The sequence below is a fragment of the Alosa sapidissima genome, chromosome 13, assembly GCF_018492685.1.
Source record: "Alosa sapidissima isolate fAloSap1 chromosome 13, fAloSap1.pri, whole genome shotgun sequence".
NCBI classification, from domain to species: domain Eukaryota; kingdom Metazoa; phylum Chordata; class Actinopteri; order Clupeiformes; family Clupeidae; genus Alosa; species Alosa sapidissima.
The window spans coordinates 32107141-32127687 of record NC_055969.1 but is presented as its reverse complement, the minus strand read 5'-3'; the positions used below and the strand labels follow the sequence as shown (position 1 = coordinate 32127687).

The 20547-nt window shown below is 41.6% G+C and overlaps 2 protein-coding genes across 4 annotated transcripts; both read left to right on the top strand.

Moving 5' to 3' along the window:
- Nucleotides 1-221: 221 nt before the first annotated feature.
- LOC121680141 (prostaglandin E synthase 2-like) lies at nt 222-4592 on the top strand. The gene is made up of 7 exons (XM_042059351.1): nt 222-543; nt 1863-2057; nt 2166-2221; nt 3048-3200; nt 3439-3639; nt 3884-4001; nt 4200-4592. The coding sequence occupies exons 1-7, from the start codon at nt 256-258 to the stop codon at nt 4326-4328; spliced, it is 1140 nt and encodes a 379-aa protein (XP_041915285.1). The 5' UTR covers nt 222-255; the 3' UTR covers nt 4329-4592.
- A 633-nt stretch (nt 4593-5225) lies between these two features.
- odf2a (outer dense fiber of sperm tails 2a) lies at nt 5226-20290 on the top strand. 3 transcript variants are annotated; one of them, XM_042060122.1, is made up of 20 exons: nt 5226-5336; nt 5574-5697; nt 6169-6285; nt 6555-6668; nt 7146-7319; nt 7833-8020; nt 12057-12204; nt 13307-13438; nt 13549-13623; nt 13710-13781; nt 13928-14044; nt 14475-14660; nt 15327-15436; nt 15662-15797; nt 16105-16215; nt 17082-17345; nt 17867-17967; nt 18355-18517; nt 18856-18981; nt 19200-20290. In XM_042060122.1, exons 3-20 carry the CDS (start codon nt 6178-6180, stop codon nt 19368-19370), a joined length of 2496 nt encoding a protein of 831 aa, XP_041916056.1. In that variant the 5' UTR covers nt 5226-5336; nt 5574-5697; nt 6169-6177; the 3' UTR covers nt 19371-20290. The 3 variants fall into 3 exon arrangements, with proteins under 3 accessions (XP_041916056.1, XP_041916055.1, XP_041916054.1); XM_042060121.1 differs by lacking the exon at nt 5574-5697 and having other exon boundaries at nt 12057-12195; XM_042060120.1 differs by lacking the exon at nt 5574-5697.
- Nucleotides 20291-20547: the final 257 nt, after the last annotated feature.

The window sequence follows — 20547 nt, the reverse complement described above, 5'->3', positions numbered from 1 at the left end:
AGTGCCTAATGCTTTCTAATGAGGCGAGTATCTCCAGATCTGATGACACGCCGTGCAAACCCCTAACTAATTCAGTGGACCACTCCATAACACTTCTCCAAGATTGTTTCCCCTTGAAAGCTGTTTTAAAGGTCTATGAATTCTCTGTTATGACACGACCCAAGTTACACGTGGGTAACTGGAAAGCCAATCGACTCTCTCCTCTGCACAACGTCGACTATGGCATCATGGGAGCGAGGTTTATGTAAATTCAAAATGGCAGCATACCGGGCTAAAGTGTTGGGTCAAGTCCAAGCCTCTTTACAATACTTTCGTGCTTTACGAAGCCGGGCTGGCTTGGCTGTCACCGAGACGCATAATGCGCCGCTAAGAGGATACTTCCGGGCTTACAGTACTGATGCTTTGCAGAAAGTAAAGGTCTGTCCCCGGCAAGGCAACTGGGTCTATGGACGATGTGCTTTCTTGCTGGGAGGAGGAATCGGCCTGTACAGTGCACTTAAATTATCTCTACAACAGCATTTTGCAGAGGAAGAATTACTCCACGTAAGCACTTATTTTTTGTGATGTTGCATTAATGTTGTTATTTTAACATTTTTCATCACTGCACATCTGTATTAAAGTAGCTAACTGTTTTCATTCCTTTGACGTGTTGTGGGCGTGTTTTGTGGCTGTCTGTGTATGGTCATTGGTCAGTGAGGTATGAGAACATTCAGCCTGCTGAAAACGGTGGTATACACCTTCATCATTTCCTCTCTGAGAAGTTTTCTTCAACCTTGTCACGAAAGTTGGTTACATGTTAAAAGTTGATTTGGATTTTGATTTTGAAACCGTGCTCTGGCATGTGTGGAGTAGCCTATTTACTTCCAAACAGATCTGCCTTATTACCCATCTCCCATAGTACTCATTGGACCCACTACATAGGGTATGGCAATTTCCAAACCAAGGGTGAATGGCAACCATGACTACTGTCCAACCTGTCTGGACAGTTGTCATTTTATAGCAGGACAGGAGGACCTCTGTGGATCCAGATGACAACACCGGTGTGTTTACTGCAGTCAGCCTGCTCAGATTTAGACCAGTTTCTAGTCCCACTGAAATGCGTACATCTCCTCTCATCCTGATAAAAGAAAAAATATCAAACGGGACTGGGGGGAAATGCCATTAGCTTTTGATGAGAATAATGCTGCGGTCTGTAAATCAAAGAGTTGGAACAGATGGCTACACACTATCATAGGCAGACCTACATGTAGGGTCATTGTTCAGAAATAGAGACTTTGATCATTTTCCCATAGTTGCCACATAAATACTTTGTCCACCTGATTAAATGTCAACTTGAATGTCATGAAAGACATATTTGACTATATGTGTGATAGATTGCTGACTAGTTAATACATAGTTTGAAAATTACTTGGGCTTATAATTGTCAGTCTTCTTCATTCACCATGAGTAGATTGACAGGCCTTGCACTAACCCCCATTCACATTAGCATGACCCCTCTCACACAGAAGAACATTTCTATGGCCTTGCTGTTTGGTTTATATTTTTAGACTGTAGACTTTGGAATAAATATGCCCTTTGGATGGTTAAACATTTCAAACTTCTGGTTTGAAAATATCAAGGAAAAAAGACAATATGGCAAAATAATTTAATGGTGAGTGTTACCAAAGATCTATAGTTGTACTTCAAAGGACTGTGATGTGCTTTCTTAAGTGAACATTGCCGTTTTTGGAAAGTATTCTATTCGTTCCTGGAGCATTCATTAATATTATTTTCCCATGTGCAAATATTTCAAACAAGCAGCTTGATTTAATTCTTAAATAGAGAGTTGGTCTTATTTAATATTCGCATTCATATTTACGCAGGCATTGGGCGGAACACCAAGGTTAACACTCTACCAATACAAGACATGTCCTCAATGCAGCAAACTCAGGGCCTTTTTGGACTACTATGGCCTGGAATATGAGACTGTGGAGGTCAACCCAGTTCTCCGAAAAGAGATTACGTGGACTGGATCCAAAAAAGTTCCTCTTCTTGTGGTTGAGGGCCAAGAGAATTTGGTAAGAGACTTTTTTTTCTTGATGGTGACATATAGAAACCTAAATTTCTACTTTCTAGTCCTCGTAATAGATAAAATAATACAATATCCTATGTTCTCCCTTCAATAGGAACTGAATGATGCCTCTGTTATCATGAGTGCTTTCAAGACATGTATGATTGATAAGTAAGTAAACCTAAAAATCCTCATAGAGTTCTTTGATATAGATGAAAATGTAAACGTATAGTTTTGCATAGATGGCGTAGACTTTACATTTCCATATGTACATATTAATACACACATTGTTAATTAGATCTCTGCTGTTAGACTAAGCTATCGCTAATGGCAGAATTTGGTTTCATTAATGGGTAATGGGTATTTAGCCTCTGTGTGACTTTGTTTTCATACCTTAGTGAAAAAGAAAGTCATGAGCTACTTCTGGAACTTCACAGACACTCTGATTAACTAAGGAAAATGCTTCTGTTACATATTTGCAAGATTTTCTAGGGGTGGCAATAATTGTGGGCAATAATATATTTATTTCTTTATGAGATTTTCCTTTTTCTCAGAATAAATTTGCTGCCTTTCCAGGTTGGATTTTTCCTCATTATTTCCATTGTGAGATTACAATAAATCAGCAAAATATTTTTTTTATACCATTTTTAGTCAACTTTACTGAAGGTGCCAATAATTCTGGAGGGTACTGTACATTACAATAGAAAATATTGATAACCGTACAACCCCTAAGACCAACCAGAATGCATCTGGTTTTAGTTCCTGCCATCCAACAAGTTTGGCCACTGGCTCAATGTTATAGTCCATTATGTGTACCTCAGCACACTCAACTCGCCTCCTTCCCTACCACTGAAGGATAATGGCATAAACCCCTATTTTAAACATGTATGGTGATCTGATCCAACCGTGTTTACTTACAAAAAAGGGGCTAATTAGCTGTGATTGGTCTCTCTTCCATTCAGCTATGATCCTGATCACTCTTACTATGACTTCACAGGAGTAAAACGATACATGAGGTCATAACCTACTATACTGTTTTGACCTCCAAAAACATATTTGGGATCGAAAGCTCAGAATATACCAACAAGCACTGGGTGATGCTGAATGAGATCGCTATTGAACTCCACTACCCAAACAAAACTGCAAGAAGGTAAGTTTACCTTTCCCCTGCATTTCAGATCTTTCCTATACAAATTTCTGTCGGTCACTTGAAAAATGGAGCAGTCTAGTGCTGGTATATATTTCTAGTAACACAGAACACCCTAATTTAGTTTTTTATCCTGGCCTTTACAATATACTGGACATTATGGATCATTTATAATGTAGCACACATGTAATTGTTGTATTTATGTTTGTCATACAAATATAATTGTTTTTCTGTGTTTTAGAGATGAGGTGCGGTGGAGACACTGGGCAGATGACTGGCTTTTGTGCTTACTTGCCCCAAATGTGTATCGTAGTCCCATGGAAGCCTTGGAAGCCTATGAACACATTGTGCATGAAGGAAATTATGGCCCGGTGGAGGGTTTCATCACCAAATATGTGGGAGCATTCACCATGTTCTTCTTCTCCAAGCTGCTAAAAATTTGGTTTGTATTTCAGTTACATTGACAATTAACTTGTTAGTTGTTACTCTGGTTTTATATCTGAGATGCTCTTCATATCAGTAGTTATGCTGTAGAGAAAAATGTCTACAGTATATTCATGAGACTTGTAGTTGCATGTGTTATCAGTTCCAGTATTTGTCAGAGTTGTAGTTTCACTGACTATGTTAAAACATTGTTATTAAACCAATGCTCTGCTAAATGTGTGTTTTTTTTTCCTGTTCAACAGGTATAGAATGGAGAAAGATGTGAGGCAAGATCTATACAAGGCGGCTGACGAATGGATGACCGCTGTTGGCAAGAAGAGAAAGTTCTTAGGCGGCAACAGGCCAAATCTAGCTGACATAGTAAGAGTCCATCTTCATTGTAGAACCAAGAATTTACTTGCAGGCTTTTCACCACATAGTTCGCTGACCAAAAGTGCAAAGGATGTTGAATACCTTTGTATGATCATGATCAGTGTTTTATATTAACACATTTTCTTCATGAAAATCCCTCACTGGCTCCTCTCTTTCTCTCTCTTTGTCCCCCACCTCTCTCAAAAGTCTGTTTTTGGAGTCATGCGTACAATTGAAGGTCTGCAGGCATTTGATGATGTCATGAAACATACAAGGATGAGGAAATGGTATCAGGCCATGGAGCAGGTGATTCGGGAGCATGGCGGTCAGGACTGATGTTTTCATCACTATGAACTCTGGATCCACTCATCTCACGCTATACTGAGAAATAACTGTTGATTCTGACAGACACCAGACACATAGTTTTATATGTGAATGGATAAACTTGAGATTGGCGACCTAAGTTATGCTGCTTTCAGCATTAAGGTGATTATTCTTGAAGTTATTTATTAACTAAATTGAAGATATGTCACTAATATGTGAGTATGTATGAGGATGGAAATGTAACATGACAGTAAAACCTTTTTTTTAAATTACTGACTCTGTTTAAGGCCTATGATTGGTACAGACATGCTGTTTATTAATTGGTGCATGTGTGCAAATAGCCTGTTATTTTCTGGGGCTGGGTGTTGAGTATGATGGGTAAAAGCTCCTGGCCATTGATATAGGCAAGGAAAAAGTAATGCAGTAGTTTTTTTCCTTCTTCTTTTTTGATTGATGCGCCCAAAGACAAATTGTGTATTATTTTCCTATTGTGCCAAATGCTTGATAAGCAAATCTAGGCATAATTATAAACTCGATAGGGATTTGTTGAGACTAGTTGAATGTCAGCAAGGATTCACACCAGACGCACGAAAGGAGGCTATTGGCAGACGTAGAGTGCAGGCTAATGACTGAAAGTCTAATTATTGCACAGTGAACTAACAGCTTAGGTTGTAGGCTATATTATCAGTACAGGCGAGCATCAAACATTGCTATCAAACGGCGTCCCTTGCAGCAGAATGTATCAGTAGGTATCCTTGCCAACCCACAACACGGGTCTGCTGTTTCCAAGGTCCCCGTTGCTATAGACAACATAAAATCGAACGCCAACCAAGGTCAGAGGATTCCTCCAATCACAAGCTCCTGAAGTCATTAAAGGTTTTGAATCTGCCAATCGCGTGCAACAGGCGTTCTGCCTGCCGGAAGAGAAGCTTTACAAGACTTTCTGACCCAGGAGGACATGCTAAAGATAAAATCTTCAATTATTTATATCGAGGTTTTGGCTATCTGGTCATTCTCATGGTAAGGAGAAGCAATATATGATGTTATATGATGTAAATGTAATGTCTTTCCGTTTGTCTGCGCTGTGCAGATGATAGCTAACGAATGAGTTTATCAAGCCCCTTAAGTTAGTTTGCCAACAAAGAGAATGACTGACCGATTACATCTTATTTTCTAAAATGGTATATTCGTCAAAAACCTTTCGATTTTCAGATTGGTTTTGTTTCAGTATTAATATACATGCTATTTTTTCTGAAGATATGTGTATCCATGAGCATTTGTTGCGAGTTAGCACGATATAGCTAACATTAGCTAAGAATAGTTTCTGGCAACCAAGCTGTGGAGATCATCTGAGGATGCTGTGGCTTTAGAAAGGATTCAGGTGAGATTCATACAGTTTGTCTATAATTATTCATGGTAAAGGGCGTAGACGTAGCATTGAAGCATCTTGAAACTAACACTATCCATTATGTGACATTGGCTTCCTTATTAGGTTACCTAGTTCTTTGGTTCACAGCTGTGGCGATAATGAGTAGTCACGTGTTGAAATATAACGTGATATGTGTTCTCTCAACTATAAACAAACAACTACACTAACTCTCAGAAGATGCTTACTACCTATGCACAGATAACCGATGTCATTTACACATAGTACCCACCCATGTGAAATTAACATGTTGTACGTTGGTAAATCATAGATAAATGGCCACTGCTTTTAAGCAAATATGACTTAGTTAGAGATATGCAACATATGTACTATGACTCATACAGAAGTCATACATTCAGTTAAGTTTAAGTTAACTCTAGTGAAAGGTTGATGTACCACAATAATTATTGTTCTTTGCACTTTCAGAAAAAAACAATGAGAACAAGCCCCTCTTCACCTCCGTTGCATGTGCACGTGTCAGACAACACACCTGTGCATGTCCATGTGAAGAAGACTCAGAAGACCAGTTCACCCAAGAAGCAGGTATAAGACTGCCTTACTTTTTAAAATGCTGCAGCCATCCTACATCTCTACACCACACTGTACCAGCCTGTATGTCGTACATGGATTAAGCCTGGTACTAGACTGAAAGCTTTTTTAATGGAGATTTCCATTGAAGTTTTCTTTTAGTCGAGGGCTAGGCTTAATCCATGAAGCAGTCTCTACATGTCTAGTAAACAGCTTCCATTTTGAAACTATCCTTGTGTTTGAATGAAATTAATAAGTTTACTTTGGTTTGCTTTGTACCGTAGACAAAGAAAAAGATGGATTCTGATGGTTTGCGTCCAACGGCCAAGGTGAAGACAAGGGTGCCATGGATACCCCCTGGCAAGGCCTCCACTCGAGTGCCCTCGTTCAAGTGGGAGGTGAGAGAAACAATGTTTCCCAGCATGGCATGCGCTTCAGGTTATGTCTTATTGGGGTTTCTGAATGGATGTTCACAGCTTTGGCTGTTACTCATGTGTCATAAACAGGTCCTCCAAAAATGTAGTTATATGGTTATATGTTGGTCAGACATGTTTATTTTGCCCCTCTCAAACGTGATTTGCTACAATAATAAGTAACTGTTTTTTTTTTTTTTTAACAATAATTAGAGAAGAGTCATTATTGGAAAATAAGTCCCTTCAGGACGAAGCAAGACCACTCCGCTGGTGTGTTGGGGTCCTGTTCGCCCTGTTCTATAGATTATCCCTGATATATAGATAATTGTTTAAACACTGATCTGAGAACAGCAAAATCTGGTAAGAGTGAAAAGGTAGCTAAAAAAAAAAATTCCCCACCGAAACCTCCTGTTCCTGTGCTTCAGTCTTTTCACCTTTTACTCTTTTTTTCTCTCTGGTCAGGGGCCTACACACCAGCTGGAGATCACCCCTATTGGTGACCGTGAGCCTTCCCCTGCAGCGCTACGCCTGGAGGACCTGTCCACCGACGAGGAGGAGGTTCTGCACGGGCGCATCAGCCAGTACGAAAAGAAGATCGATAGCTTGATGACGGAGGTCAGCTCACTCAAGAGTGAGGTGGGTGCCCTTCTGACTGTGCCACATCATTTGGAAATAAGCAGCACACAAGGCACATCACAGTACAGGTGGAATATAAGCAATAGCCCAAACTAGAGTACATTTTATTTCTAATTGTATTGAATAATTAACCGTGGCCCACAGCAATGTATTTTGAAAAATGAACAAGCATAAGGGTGTGTGCTCTGCTAAGCATATCGAACTCGTTTCCTTTATCCTTTATATGGATTAAGCCTAGTCCTGGACTTAAAGAGAACTTCAATGAAGAACTCTACTGGAAGAAAAGCTTTTAGTCTAGGACTAGTCTTAATTCTATTTATGTGAAACTGGCCCATAGATTTATAATGTAGTTTGACAGATGGTACAGTTCAATAATGGCATATAGCTGTCTTTGCTGGAATGAAGTTCATGAAGTGGAATCGCGCGTGTGTGTGTGTGTGTGTGTGTGTGTGTGTGTGTGTGTGTGTGTGTGTGTGTGTGTGTGTGTGTGTGTGTGTGTGTGTGTACACCTAGGTGGAGTTGCGCAGAAAGGAGCAGCTCTTAGAACGTCAATCTGAGAGACTCAGTGTTTCCCAGCGGGTTATCGCTGAGCAGGAAGAGGAATTGGCTGAAGTCACCAAAGAGCTGGAGGTCACTGAGTTTGAGAATTCCCGCCTCCGGGAGTCTATGGAGAAGATACTGGAGGAGTCAGACTTTAGCAGGTGTGAAAAACTGCTGATAACTGCTGGCAAGCTAGCCACCCTGCTAGCCTGTAAGCCTATGCTTATTAAAGGCGCAGTCAGCAATCATACGTAGTTTTAAGCCCATAACATTTTTTGTCACGTTCAGCAATCATCTCCTCACAACTCGCAAGCTGCCCATTCTGTGAGCACACTGTAAAAAACCCGGTCTCTGTAGGCAACCCAGGCTCCGGAAGCAGGAAATAATAAAGTGGGGGCAGCATTTCCCCCAAACAAAAACAAAACCCTATGTGGAGTTTCCCTGGGAATACCGAAGGGAGGGGTGAACTACCTCCCTGGGGTTTTTCGTTTAGTTCTTGGTTAAATATAATGTATAGTGCAGGGCGATATGTAGCAAAAAAAGGTGTTTGGAACATTTCATATAGATTTTTGCAAATTATGTTTTTTCACTTCTTCAGACCCTATAGTTTGCAAAACTACCGGTTTCCAATTTTTTCCCGGACTGCACAGGTCCAAAATCCAAGATGGCGGATATATCACCAAAAATTGCAAATAATCGCCTTTTTAAACATTTTAAATGGATATATGTTAGGTATTATCATTATATACATACATGTTCTAATAAAATTGAATGACTTAGGTAATAAATATGACCATGGGTGACATGAGATGTCTTGATTATCAACCAGTGATTGGTGTAACCACCATTATGCTATTTATTGGCATACCCGGAAAAACACATTGACTGATTAAAAGTTTCCTTCACATAACCTAATAATCATTTGAATTAAAGTAATGTTCTGCACTCACCACAATAGATTAGATTAGATTAGATTCAACTTCATTGTCATTGCAGAGTACAAGTATGAAGACAATGAAATGTGGTTTGCGTCTAACCAGAAGTGCAAAAAAAAAGAAAAGTGCAATGTGATATACAAAGTATAGACAGGTGGTGCATAGACAGGTCAAGAAATGTATAGACAGTAGTATAAAGTTGATTTATATAAGGTAGAGAGGTTTAGAGTAATATAAATATGTGCAGTGTATGTTAGCAGTTACTTTATGAGAGCAGAATAAATATGGCTATGTAATGTGAACAATGTATAAACAACATACATTAGAGGGGGGGTCTGCCTCCTTGTTGTCCCTGTCAAGATTGCTATGGTCGTGGACACCTCAACAGGCACAGGCAAGGAGGCATCGGGCGGGGGGGGGCTTTGTAGGTTGGTTGTCAACCAGGATGCAGAGCTAGAGTTCAGCTGCAGGAAAGCTTCCTCTGAACCTGCTGTGCGCCTTATGCAAGCATCACTTGCCCTGGATGGCCTCAATGGAGGGGAGTGAGGAACCAGTGATGCGTTGGGCAGTTTTCACCACCCTCTGCAGTGCTTTTCGGTTGTGGGTAGAGCAGTTGCCATACCAAACTGTGACACAGTTGGTAAGGATACGCTTGATGGTGCAGGGGTAGAAGTTCACCATGATCTGAGGAGGCGGTGGACCTTCTTTAGCCTCCTCAGATAGAAAGCTTCCTGAAGTCCACAATGAGCTCTTTGGTCTTCAATAATTCTGTTAACAGGACTTGCAGGAAATTGTGGGAACATATGAATTTGTTGATTATATGCAAGCCTAATGCTGCCCACTACAGCTAAGTCTGCCTTCATCCATGAATTGTGACTGGTTTCAGAAACAGCATCATCTGAACAACCTACAGAGAGTAGCTCCGTGCAATTAACACACACATTGGATAGCATCTTAATAGATGGCATGGCTGTTGTGCAGGAGATGGTTGTCAGGAAAAGTGACATAAACTGTTGCTAAGATCTGGCAGAATGCTTCTTTGAAAATGTTGAAAGTGAGGCACGAGGCTACAATGACATATAGGCTACTTATTATTTAACAACTATACCATCACAAACTCCATGAAAGACAGGACGAGACAGGTCCATACAATGGGAAAAAGCTCATGATAAGGGAAACAAAATACAAGACTACACCAATCAAAGCCAACCTCGTCCTCTACCTTGCTCATAAAGCTGTTGAACTATGTAAACTGCCAGTCACAGTTCACACACACAAAGGTGGCAGTAGCAGCAAGTCATTTTGGCAAAACCCCACATATCTACACGTCACACAGATGTCTTGGTGCTTGCCCTTCGCAGGGTACCAGACATCAACAAAGACAGTCTCATTATCATGGGCACTGGAGAACGTCGACAAAAGATACATCTCAGCCTAGAAATCTTGACGCACCCTAGCAGCAGCAAATGTAATTTCTAGCCAGGGTAGTCTAGCAACTCTCGGCTTGTGAGGTGAAAAAAACAAACTTCGGTCCAGCCAATCACATCGTGCATAGAGTCGGTGGACCTATCGTGTATCCTATTGTATCCTGTCAGGAAATTGATGGACAACCGTTTGTCCCGCCATTTACTGTTTATCCCGTGGGAAAGGAAAGGTTTCTGTTTCAAGTCAATCAAGTCATGAGGATGTCATTAACACACTTTGTAGGCTTGTAGTAGGTCCTCATCCATCTCCAGACGTGTTAGCTGGATGTGAGAAATTTGTGTGTCAGCTCCTCAAAACATGGTTTTCAAACAGCTAAAGCCCTTAAGTGGAACTTGGGAACAAGGGAAATCCCATCCCTATGATTGTCCTACCATCGCCTATTGCTGTCCCCATGCTCGGATTCCAGCCTGCGCAGCCTAGAGACCCACTACTTGCCCGATGAGAAATCCTAATCCCTATGGACAATTCATCCCCTACACTGGACTATTTGAACTTAACACTAAATAGGATTCATGCATTATCATACTGGTTATGTAACCATCTAACCACTTTGTAACATATACCTCAGGTGGCTCTAAATACCATGTTCTATTCTCTGTATATAGACCTTACTGTCCTGTAACTGACCCCAGGCAGATGGGTCAGGCCCTTGAGTCGTGGATCTGCTTAGGGTTTCATCCGATATGTTTCTCCAGTTCTTTTTTCAGTTTTTCCTCGCCCCTGTTACTCATTGGCTCTGTCTGAATGTTTAACACTCTGTAAAGCGCCATGAGACATGGGTAATGTTTTGACGCTCTATAAGTGAAATTAAGTTGAAATTGAAATTCTGAGAGCACACAGGCAAGCAAATGTTTGGGCACAAGATACAGTGCCTGCTCCAAAGATTCTTGACTCACTATCACTGGGATGGAGGCAAATTGTTGATGGGCAATGGGCTCCTGTTCTGTCAAAACTTCCACCAGCACCACATGCTGTTGTGGAGCTTGTGAAGTGCTGTTGTCTTGCCAGCCAATGCAGTAGAAGGTGTTCTTGCAAGAGTAACAACTTACCATTCACACAACTTTGCAGGTGTGAAGGCTCTGAGGAGATGTGCACCAATATTAAAAGGACAGTGACAGTGGTGAGGATAAATACTTGAGTGACAATGTTTGGTTGAACTCTTCAATAATGAACAAAATGCAGATTTTTAAAATGTTTTTCTATTTTTCCCATTTTTCTCCAAATTTCTTGGCAAATGATGCAATACATCTTTTGTAAATAGTCTGTATCTCACTTGTCTACCTTATTATATGTATATTTATCAAAAAAATTGACCACTTAAAGGCTTTATATTATTTTTCTGCAATATTGTTTTGTATTCAATGGGGTCCTAGCAAGTAAAAAATCACCAGTTGCAAAAATCTATATGAACCGTTCCTAAAATTGCACGATTCCCCATACTAGTATGTTGTTTTGGAAAAAAGCAACTGCTAATACATTTAAATATAAACAAACGTGACTTCCTGTGCAATCGCTGACTGCGCCTTTAACACACATATCGTAGATGTGTTTGTTATGAAAAGTCAGACATAACTCTAAAGCCTGAAGCCAACTGCTTTTCAAATGTATTTGTTTGCTCTGAATTCTTTTTGTCTGAACAATCTGTATTCAGCTTAGGGTAAACATTAATTTCAATTTAGAGGGAAGAAATTGGTTGTGCGTTTACCTAATTACCACACTGCATATGATGTTGCGTAGTTCCCACTGAATTCACTGGCAGATGTCTTGTGTCGTGCAGGCTGGAGAAGGAGAGCCTGCTGCAGGAGAAGGACCTGCTCCTCAAGAAGCTGCTGGAGGCCGAGCTGGACGGCACAGCGGCATCCAAGCAGGTGTCCGCACTCAGGGAGACGGTCAGCCGCATGTCCCGCAGCACCAGCGTATGTGGGGTTTGTCACACACTCTTCTTGTTGCCTACCAAGCCAGAGGGCTAAACACTGAAAGTAGCAGTCTTGCAGCGATTTCATTTGACATTCATTTCAGTTCAGTCCCACATTTCCATTTTCCTGCTTTATTGTCAATTTCTTCACATGCCCAGACATACAAAGAGATCGAAATTACGTTTCTCACTATCCCACGGTGAAGACAAGACATATTTTACCAATTAAGTCCACAGACAAACATAACATTCAAGTAAACAATAAATGAGTAAATAAGAAGGCACATACAATGAAGAAATAAGAGCAGCAAAATTGGGTTGAAATTGTGCATAGACAGTCAATATAATAGTGCAAAGTCAGGCCAATAAATGGCTGAGGTAGTTCTGTTTGACCTAAGTAAGCAAGTGGCATAGTGGTGCAAGTTATGTAAGAGCAGCCAAAGTGTTTTCAGGACAACAGGACAACAACAACAAGTTGCAAAGTGTGCAAGTGTACAAGTGGAGTAGGGCAACGCAGCCATTGTGGGTCCAAAGTCCAGGATGTTATGTAGCTTAGGGTGGAGGGGGGAGAGGGGGGAGAGAGTTCAGCATCCTAACAGCCTGGTGTATGAAGCTGTTGGTGAGTCTGGTGGTGCGGGAGCGCAGGCTTCTGTACCTCTTCCCAGAGGGCAGTAGATCAAACAAATTGTGTGCGGGGTGACTTGCATCACTCATAATTGTGGTCGCCTTGCGGGTGAGGTGGGTGGTGTAAATGTCCTTCAGGGAGGGGAGTGAAGCACCAATAATCCTTCCAGCTGTGTTCACTATGCGCTGCAGGGCTTTCCTGTTGTATTCAGTGCAGCTTCCGCCCCACACAGCGATACAGCTGGAGAGGATGCTCTCAATGGTGCCTCGGTAGAATGTGGTCTTGATGCCTTGATTTGAGCAGTGCTTGTTGATGGATAATCAGAGATGTCTTAAATAATTTCAGACGACCTGTTAACATTCCTGCTTTGAATTTACTATCTCTAAAATATGTTGTGTTATTCAAATTATAATGAATCTAAGTTGTAAATGCTGTTAATGGTATTGATATAAGGGAGTAATTGTAATGTTTCTTGGTCTCTCATCAGGATAAGAGGCTGTCAGGGTCTGACTCCTCACTCCTGGCTAAGCAGAAGGATCTGCTCCTGCAGAAGCTGGAGACGTTTGAAGGCACCAACCGGACACTTCGCCACCTCCTGAGGGAGCAGCATGGGCGCGAGGTACTCGTCCAACCAGTAGAGGGCAGACTGTCTTAAATACTAAGTAGCAGGTTGATCAGATCTCAATGGCAATAAAAGTGATGGATTTGTGTGTATTTTTATGAAAACAGATAGACTCACTACGTTTAATGGAACAAAAAGATTCTTTACTGAAGAAGCTAACAGACATAGAGGCAGAAAATGCGGTAAGTCTTGTCATATATAAATGTTTCTTTACAGAGACCGGTCTCCCTAAGGTGATTTTTAATCCATATTGCTTGTCACTCCGTAGCAACTTCGAGTTAAACTTCAGGACAAAGAAAAGGAACTGGAACAACTCGCATCACTCTTGGAAAATGAGAAGGTAAACAACTCGGCCTAATGAAATCGATATTTGAAGCCTGCACTGTAGACCATGGTTGTTGGAATTTGAGGGTAAGGTGTTAGACTTTCACAGGATTTGAAGGATGTAAATACTAACCTCTCTGACACCACTTGTGTTTTTAACAGGAGAATGCCAAAACCACAAGTGAGTTGTCTAAAGTCCTGGAGTCCACACGGGCACACCTGCAGGGACAATTACGGAGCAAAGAGGCTGATAATAACCGACTGAGTGTACAGATTAAGGTATAAAAAACAATGTGAATATGTCATTATCCTACTTTGTATAGTAAATTGTAAAATGGTTACAAAGTCAAACATTACTGTAAGATTGTTACACAAAGTAGGAGTGTTGTCACAAAATCAGGGTGAAGGTATAGAGACTGCTGTGATAGACCAACGCCTGATATAAGAATATTGGTATGGCCTCAAAGATAAAGCTTAATGGATGCCTTAATGTATGAATAGATGGATAGAGGTGGATAGATAATGGTAATGTTTGTAATCGTTCTGTGTCTAAAGATGGTATTAGATGCTTTTGAATAAATATATAAATGACTTTGATAAATAACTGGTATGTACAAAAAAAACCTAATGTTTCCATGCAACTCTTATTGAAATACTTGCATTTAAACAACGTTTGTTTATTTTCTGTCTTCTTTGCTAATTGGTTCAGAACCTGGAGCGGACAGCCAGTCAGCAGCAGGGCGAGATGGACCACCTGCAGGCGCAGCTGCGCGGCCTGAGGGAGCGGGCCGACGACGACAAGGAGGCCCTGAAGCGGGCCACACGGGCGCAGAAGCACCGGGCAGAGCGCAGCGAGGACGCCGCCGGACAGCTGGGTGCCAAGCTGATGGAGATCGTGAGTCAGCAGAGCCGAGCAGAGCAGGGGACGATGGGGGGGGGGGGGGGTGGAAGTGGGAGGGGTGGAGGGTTCCAGAATGTACTGTCCTCTGCTGACGGATTGACCACAGACTGCAGCACGGGCTGAGGAATTTGTTGAGCTCAGGCAGATTGAGATTGTTAGTGTTGAGATAACAGGCCTTTGAATGAATTGGCAAAATTAAGGATTAAGTGTTCCATGATATTACTGGACCTGCCCCACAGCTTTTGTCCTATCCTATATATTAGGACCTTTGTGTTTTGCGACACTGGGTAGATAAACATATGTTTGATTAACACATTATAAGCCTACAAATGAATGCAGCAGAGTAAAGTATTATAACATAGTAATTATAGTATAATTTGGCTGAGCTTGGACTGACCCACACACATTCAAAGATTAACAGAATTATCAGCCTTATTCCAGCCTTTATGATTTCCATGGAGTTGAACTCTGTTATCCCAAATCTCACATATCCCTTGTATCTTCATTTGTCTATATTAAGACATTTGGTAAGATAAGATAAGATGAGGTATAATAAGACTATTGGTATTCTATGACCATATTATAAAACATTGAGTAAGCAATCTTTGTGGACTGGATCATTGAATCAGCTGGGTCATGTTGTTGGATGGCTCTCCTCAGGAGGCTCAGCTGGCTGATGCCGTGTCTGCGGCTGAGAACTGGAGCAACCGCCACGCCAAGGAGGTGAAGGTCAAGAGCCAGATGGAGACCGAGATCTCCGTCCTAAACCGGTGAGAAGCAGGCCGTCACCACACGACATGAAATCCTTTTCACCATCAGGGCACTTCCTTTCTTCTCCAACTCGATGTTGATTTAGTTTGTTCAAAGCCCATAATGTTTATCTGCAATCGCTTATTGTGCATACTTCAGAATATTCCTTTAACATGGAAGATATTGCATTGGTTTAAATGGTCAGTGCAGGTCCTCATCACTGACCCTCATTACTTTTCCTCCAGGCGAATAACAGATCTCACAGAGCAGCTGCAGCATGTGGAGGAGAAGTCGCGAGCGGAGAGGGAAGGGCTTCTGGACCGTCTTCATGGGCTCACCACAGATAGCACTTCCGCCAGACTGGAGAACCAGAGTCTGAAGGTGAGGGATCCCCTTTCCTATCTCTGCACACTTACTTTTTTATTTTACAAGTGTTTTTAATACTTCTTGGAAGTCTTTTTTCCCCCCGCATATATCTAGATATGATAGTTGAGATTGATGGGAGGAAGTTGGAGAGATGGGGTAGGATTGGGAAATGACCGCGGGTTGGACTTGGGTGGTACGGGTGTTGCACCACATCTCTCCCATTAGATACTTTCTTTCAAAAAATTACAGATTGGATGTAACATCATCTGACATGTAAAAACTTCCATACTTGATCAGTGTGTGTATGTCTCCTCGGCACCAGGCCACTCTGAACACGCTGGAGGAGAAGCTGTCGCTGTCCCAATCTGAGGTGCAGCAGGTGAAGAGCTCTGTGAAGCAGTACGAGAGTCTGGTGGACAGCTACAAGACCCAGGTATCACACATCCCTCCCCCCTCAAACGACCCCTCCCCTCATTCTGCCCATATGTGAATTAGACTGTCTTTGGAGGTAATTAAAAGCCATCAAGGCCAATCTGTGGCTTTGGTGAGATTCATGTCAAGGTGAGAACAGTGACATTTAGCAGCAAAGACAGACAATGTGTCATTAACAGCTATTTAGGGATGAATGCACAGCCAGAATCTTCTTCAGGACTTATTTGCATTTGCTGCTTCAGACGTGAAAGTTATGTAAACTACACTGGACTCATCTCAGGTTTACTGAGTTATGTAAACTACACTGGACTGATCTCAGGTTTACTGAGTTATGTAAACTACACTGGACTGATCTCAGGTTTACTGAGTTATGTAAACTACACTGGACTGATCTCAGGTTTACTGAGTTATGTAAACTACACTGGACTCATCTCAGGTTTACTGAGTTATGTAAACTACACTGGACTGATCTCAGGTTTACTGAGTTATGTAAACTACACTGGACTGATCTCAGGTTTACTGAGTTATGTAAACTACACTGGACTGATCTCAGGTTTACTGAGTTATGTAAACTACACTGGACTGATCTCAGGTTTACTGAGTTATGTAAAATACACTGGACTGATCTCAGGTTTACTACACTGGACTGATCTCGGTTAAGTTCTGTACCAGTAAAACCATGAGTGAAATCAACTGTGGTCAGAATTCAGTTGTGGATGTAACACATGCTTTTAGTGACTGTAGAATAGCTCATGTATGTATCTTGATTCAGTGGGAAGCCTAAGGGAAGGCACAGACCTCTAGGAACATGAACCGAACGGAACACAACAGAACCGAGCGCATGTTCCTGTGTCTCTCCACTCCCAGCTGCAGAAGGCCCGGGCGGAGGCGGACGACTACAGCCTGCGCCTGGAGAAGGCGGAGCGGGAGGCGCGGGCGGTGCGCGAGGAGCTGGACCGGGAGATCGAGCAGGTGAAGAAGGGCCTGCTGGAGCGCCTGGCGGAGCTGGAGCCACTACCCGAGGCCCTGAGGCGCTCGGAGCTGCAACTGCAGGAGGCCCAGGACCACGAGAGGGCCCAGGACAGGAAGACCAGCGAGCTGACCAACGCCCTCGCAGAGCTGCGCATGAAGGTAGGGATTAGGGTGTGAGAAGACTGAGTGAGCGAGTGTCTGCTATTGTGGGTGGCTATTGCAGTATTAGGAGTATGTGTATAAATCAAGTGTTTCTGTCAAATAGTTTGCTTATCTAAACATGTTGTTTTAACATTTATGCCAAATGGCTACATTGTTAAAGTGAAAATGGTTATATTCATCCATAATGCATTATGATTTGATTTTTTTTTTAAGATCACTCATACATGTACCATCATATTAACTCACCACTATAACCAGTGTTGATTAGATTAAAACAAAAATGGTGTCTCTGTCCTTAATCAAAGTGGATCTTGTGTCCACTTATTTCATGAATACCTGAATTGATTCCGGGACAGCACATTCGGAAAATTAGAAGTCTCATCTACTCCCAGCTATCCTTCCCAAATGTCTTATAAGATTACACCAGCTGTTCAAACATCAAATAAATGTCTGCATGTACTCTCTGAGTTGGAGCACAAAATGACCGCTGTGCTCAGACTGGTGTTTGTGTTGTGCAGCTGGAGCAGCAGGCCAGTCAGCTGGACATGGTGCGGCACAAGAACATGGTGCTGCTGGAGGAGAACAAACAGCTGCAGCACAGGGTGGAGGCCCTGGACCGGTCAGTCAGTCAGTCGCCGCTACACCCATCACACACCCCACCTTCACATGGACTTTATGCAAGAGCCAGAATCATATTACCCTGACTTCATAGGAGAAAACCAGATGTTTGAGTTTGTGCTCAGGGTGTGGGTTTCATTCTGTGTTTCAATAGCTTGCATCATTGGTTTATGTCATTAGTTTTAATAAATCACATCTGTTAGCCTCCACCATAGAAATGAGATATTTTGAGCAGATTGCAATCTAATTAAAATCAGATTACAGATTCTAAAAGGATTATATTACACTAACAAGTGAATTGCATCATTATTTTGAGAGCCATTTGCATGGAGACTGTCACTGTGCTTGTCTTCTGTTACATTAAAATTCTCTACTCTTTTGTCCACAGCAAGCTTGAGGAGTCCCTAGCCCAGAACCGGGAGCTGATGCAAGTGATCTCCAAGCGGGAGGAGACCATCCATACCAATCAGGTCCGTTTGGAAGAGAAGTCCAGGGAATGCACTGTCCTGACCCGCCAGTTAGAGGAAGCCCTAGAGGACGCTCGGAAGCAGGTACGTATGCACCTCATGTGTGGGGGATGGGATACTCTCAGAGGGGCTAGTTTTCTTGTGGATGGTGGGGGTTTGCCTCTATTCACTTTATCTACACTTTAAAATATCTGTCTGTTTCCTTTGTCTGTCACAATAGAAATATATACTTTAATATGAATGAACTCAATCTAATATGAATAATAATATGATAAACACATTTCACACATCACATTGTTCTTGCTGCAGTCATTCTCAGTTTTCTCTGACCTGAGCAGCTGTAGACATACCTCAGCAATAGAGGAACACTTTACAGAGTTTGCTCCAATGAATGCTTCTGTTCTCTTCTGAATGGTGACTAGGTAACCCAGACCAGAGAGCGGGCTGTGTCTAAAGAGAGGTCAACCCAGTCCAAGGTTCTGGACCTGGAGACCCAGCTGAGCAGAACTACCACGGAGCTGAGTCAGCTTCGGCGGACCAAAGAGGAGGTGGGAGATTAATCACCCATCACAAAACTGCTGTGTCATTGTTGCATTCGTTTTTTGTTACTACAACATTTCATAACAAGATGCACCACATCGTTTCACATGATTTAGTCGACTAACGAGTTGTATGTTAAGCAGTTGTGACTGACTTATTTTATGTCAGTGTGAAGACAGTTTTGGATCTAATTACTCTGTTTTCTCCTGTTTGCTGTGTCTCACAGGCTGAGAGGCGATACCAGAGCAGGCTCCAGGATGTGAAGGATCGTCTGGAGCAGTCAGACAGTACTAATCGCAGCCTGCAAAATTACGTTCAGTTTCTAAAAGCCTCTTACGCCAGTGTGTTTGGTGACTCAGCACTCACTAGCTCATTCCGCCCTCCCTCCCCTCTCTGAGAAAGATGTCTGGGGAAGGGGTACTCAGACACTTACAGTTTACCATAATGCCGACATGAATGCAAACAGACACACGTCCCAGGGCATGTCCTGGGTACGAATGCCTCCAGGACGTTTTTGAGATTCAGGTTCCTTGTGTCAACTAAAACTTTGTTTACTAGATGTGCTAACCCAAAGGTTGATATGATAACCTTATTCACATATCTTCTTGAAGCAAGAGTGGGTCGATTTTGGGGCTGTGGCCAAGTCATATCTCTGTACTTTCTTCATGAATGACTATATTAATGGTAACATTTAAGAAAATGAGGGTGCTATTTGAAATGCAAACTTGAAACATTTCGGTTTGATCTCTGAACCATGGGTGTCTTGTTTGGTCTCGGACCCCCTGAGTCCAGTGTGCTGTACTTGTAGTTCCTTCCTGTGAACTACATCAGTTGAAACAAGTCCATTCTGTATTGGTTTTACATGTGTTACTCATATAATCTGTTATAGTTGCCTACAACTTGTATTGTGCCCATATATACCACTCATTTCTCTATAAGTAAATACTACACATTCTATATACTCCTAACAGTATTTCACAAGCTCAGTTATAACCTTGTGATTTTAGCATTACCTTTGTCATTATGCTATTCAATTCTTTAGTGCCTCTGCTGAAGAATTCCTTCATGGGTGCTACCTGTTTTTATATATTATATATATTTGTGTGTGTGTGTGATACAAACAAACCTAACACATCAGTCAACCTTTCCATGTTTAAGTATGTCTGCACCTTTGCTGTCATTAGTTTGTTTTTTGTCTAATTGTCCATGATGTAAATTGTGAATAATTTATCTCCAGATGATATAACAGTCTGTGAAAATAATGCAATAGCAAATTGTATTTTTATGATAAAAGTATAGTATGATAAATGTTTTATAAGAGTGTATAGATTTTTATTGAAATGTAATAAACATGTAAAAAGGCATTTATGGTGTTTTTGTTGAAATTATTTGCATTTTGAAATACAAAAACTAAGAGGTTATTCTTGTCTTAAAAAGAGTTAGTTTGACCAAAAGATTCCAAAGGCAGGAGCAGGAGGTTATTCTGCAGAATAATCTTGTCTGCATTAACTTCACAAGTAAAACAACAATTGTTGGTAAAAGGGCAGATGTATTATTTAATACAAAATGGCATA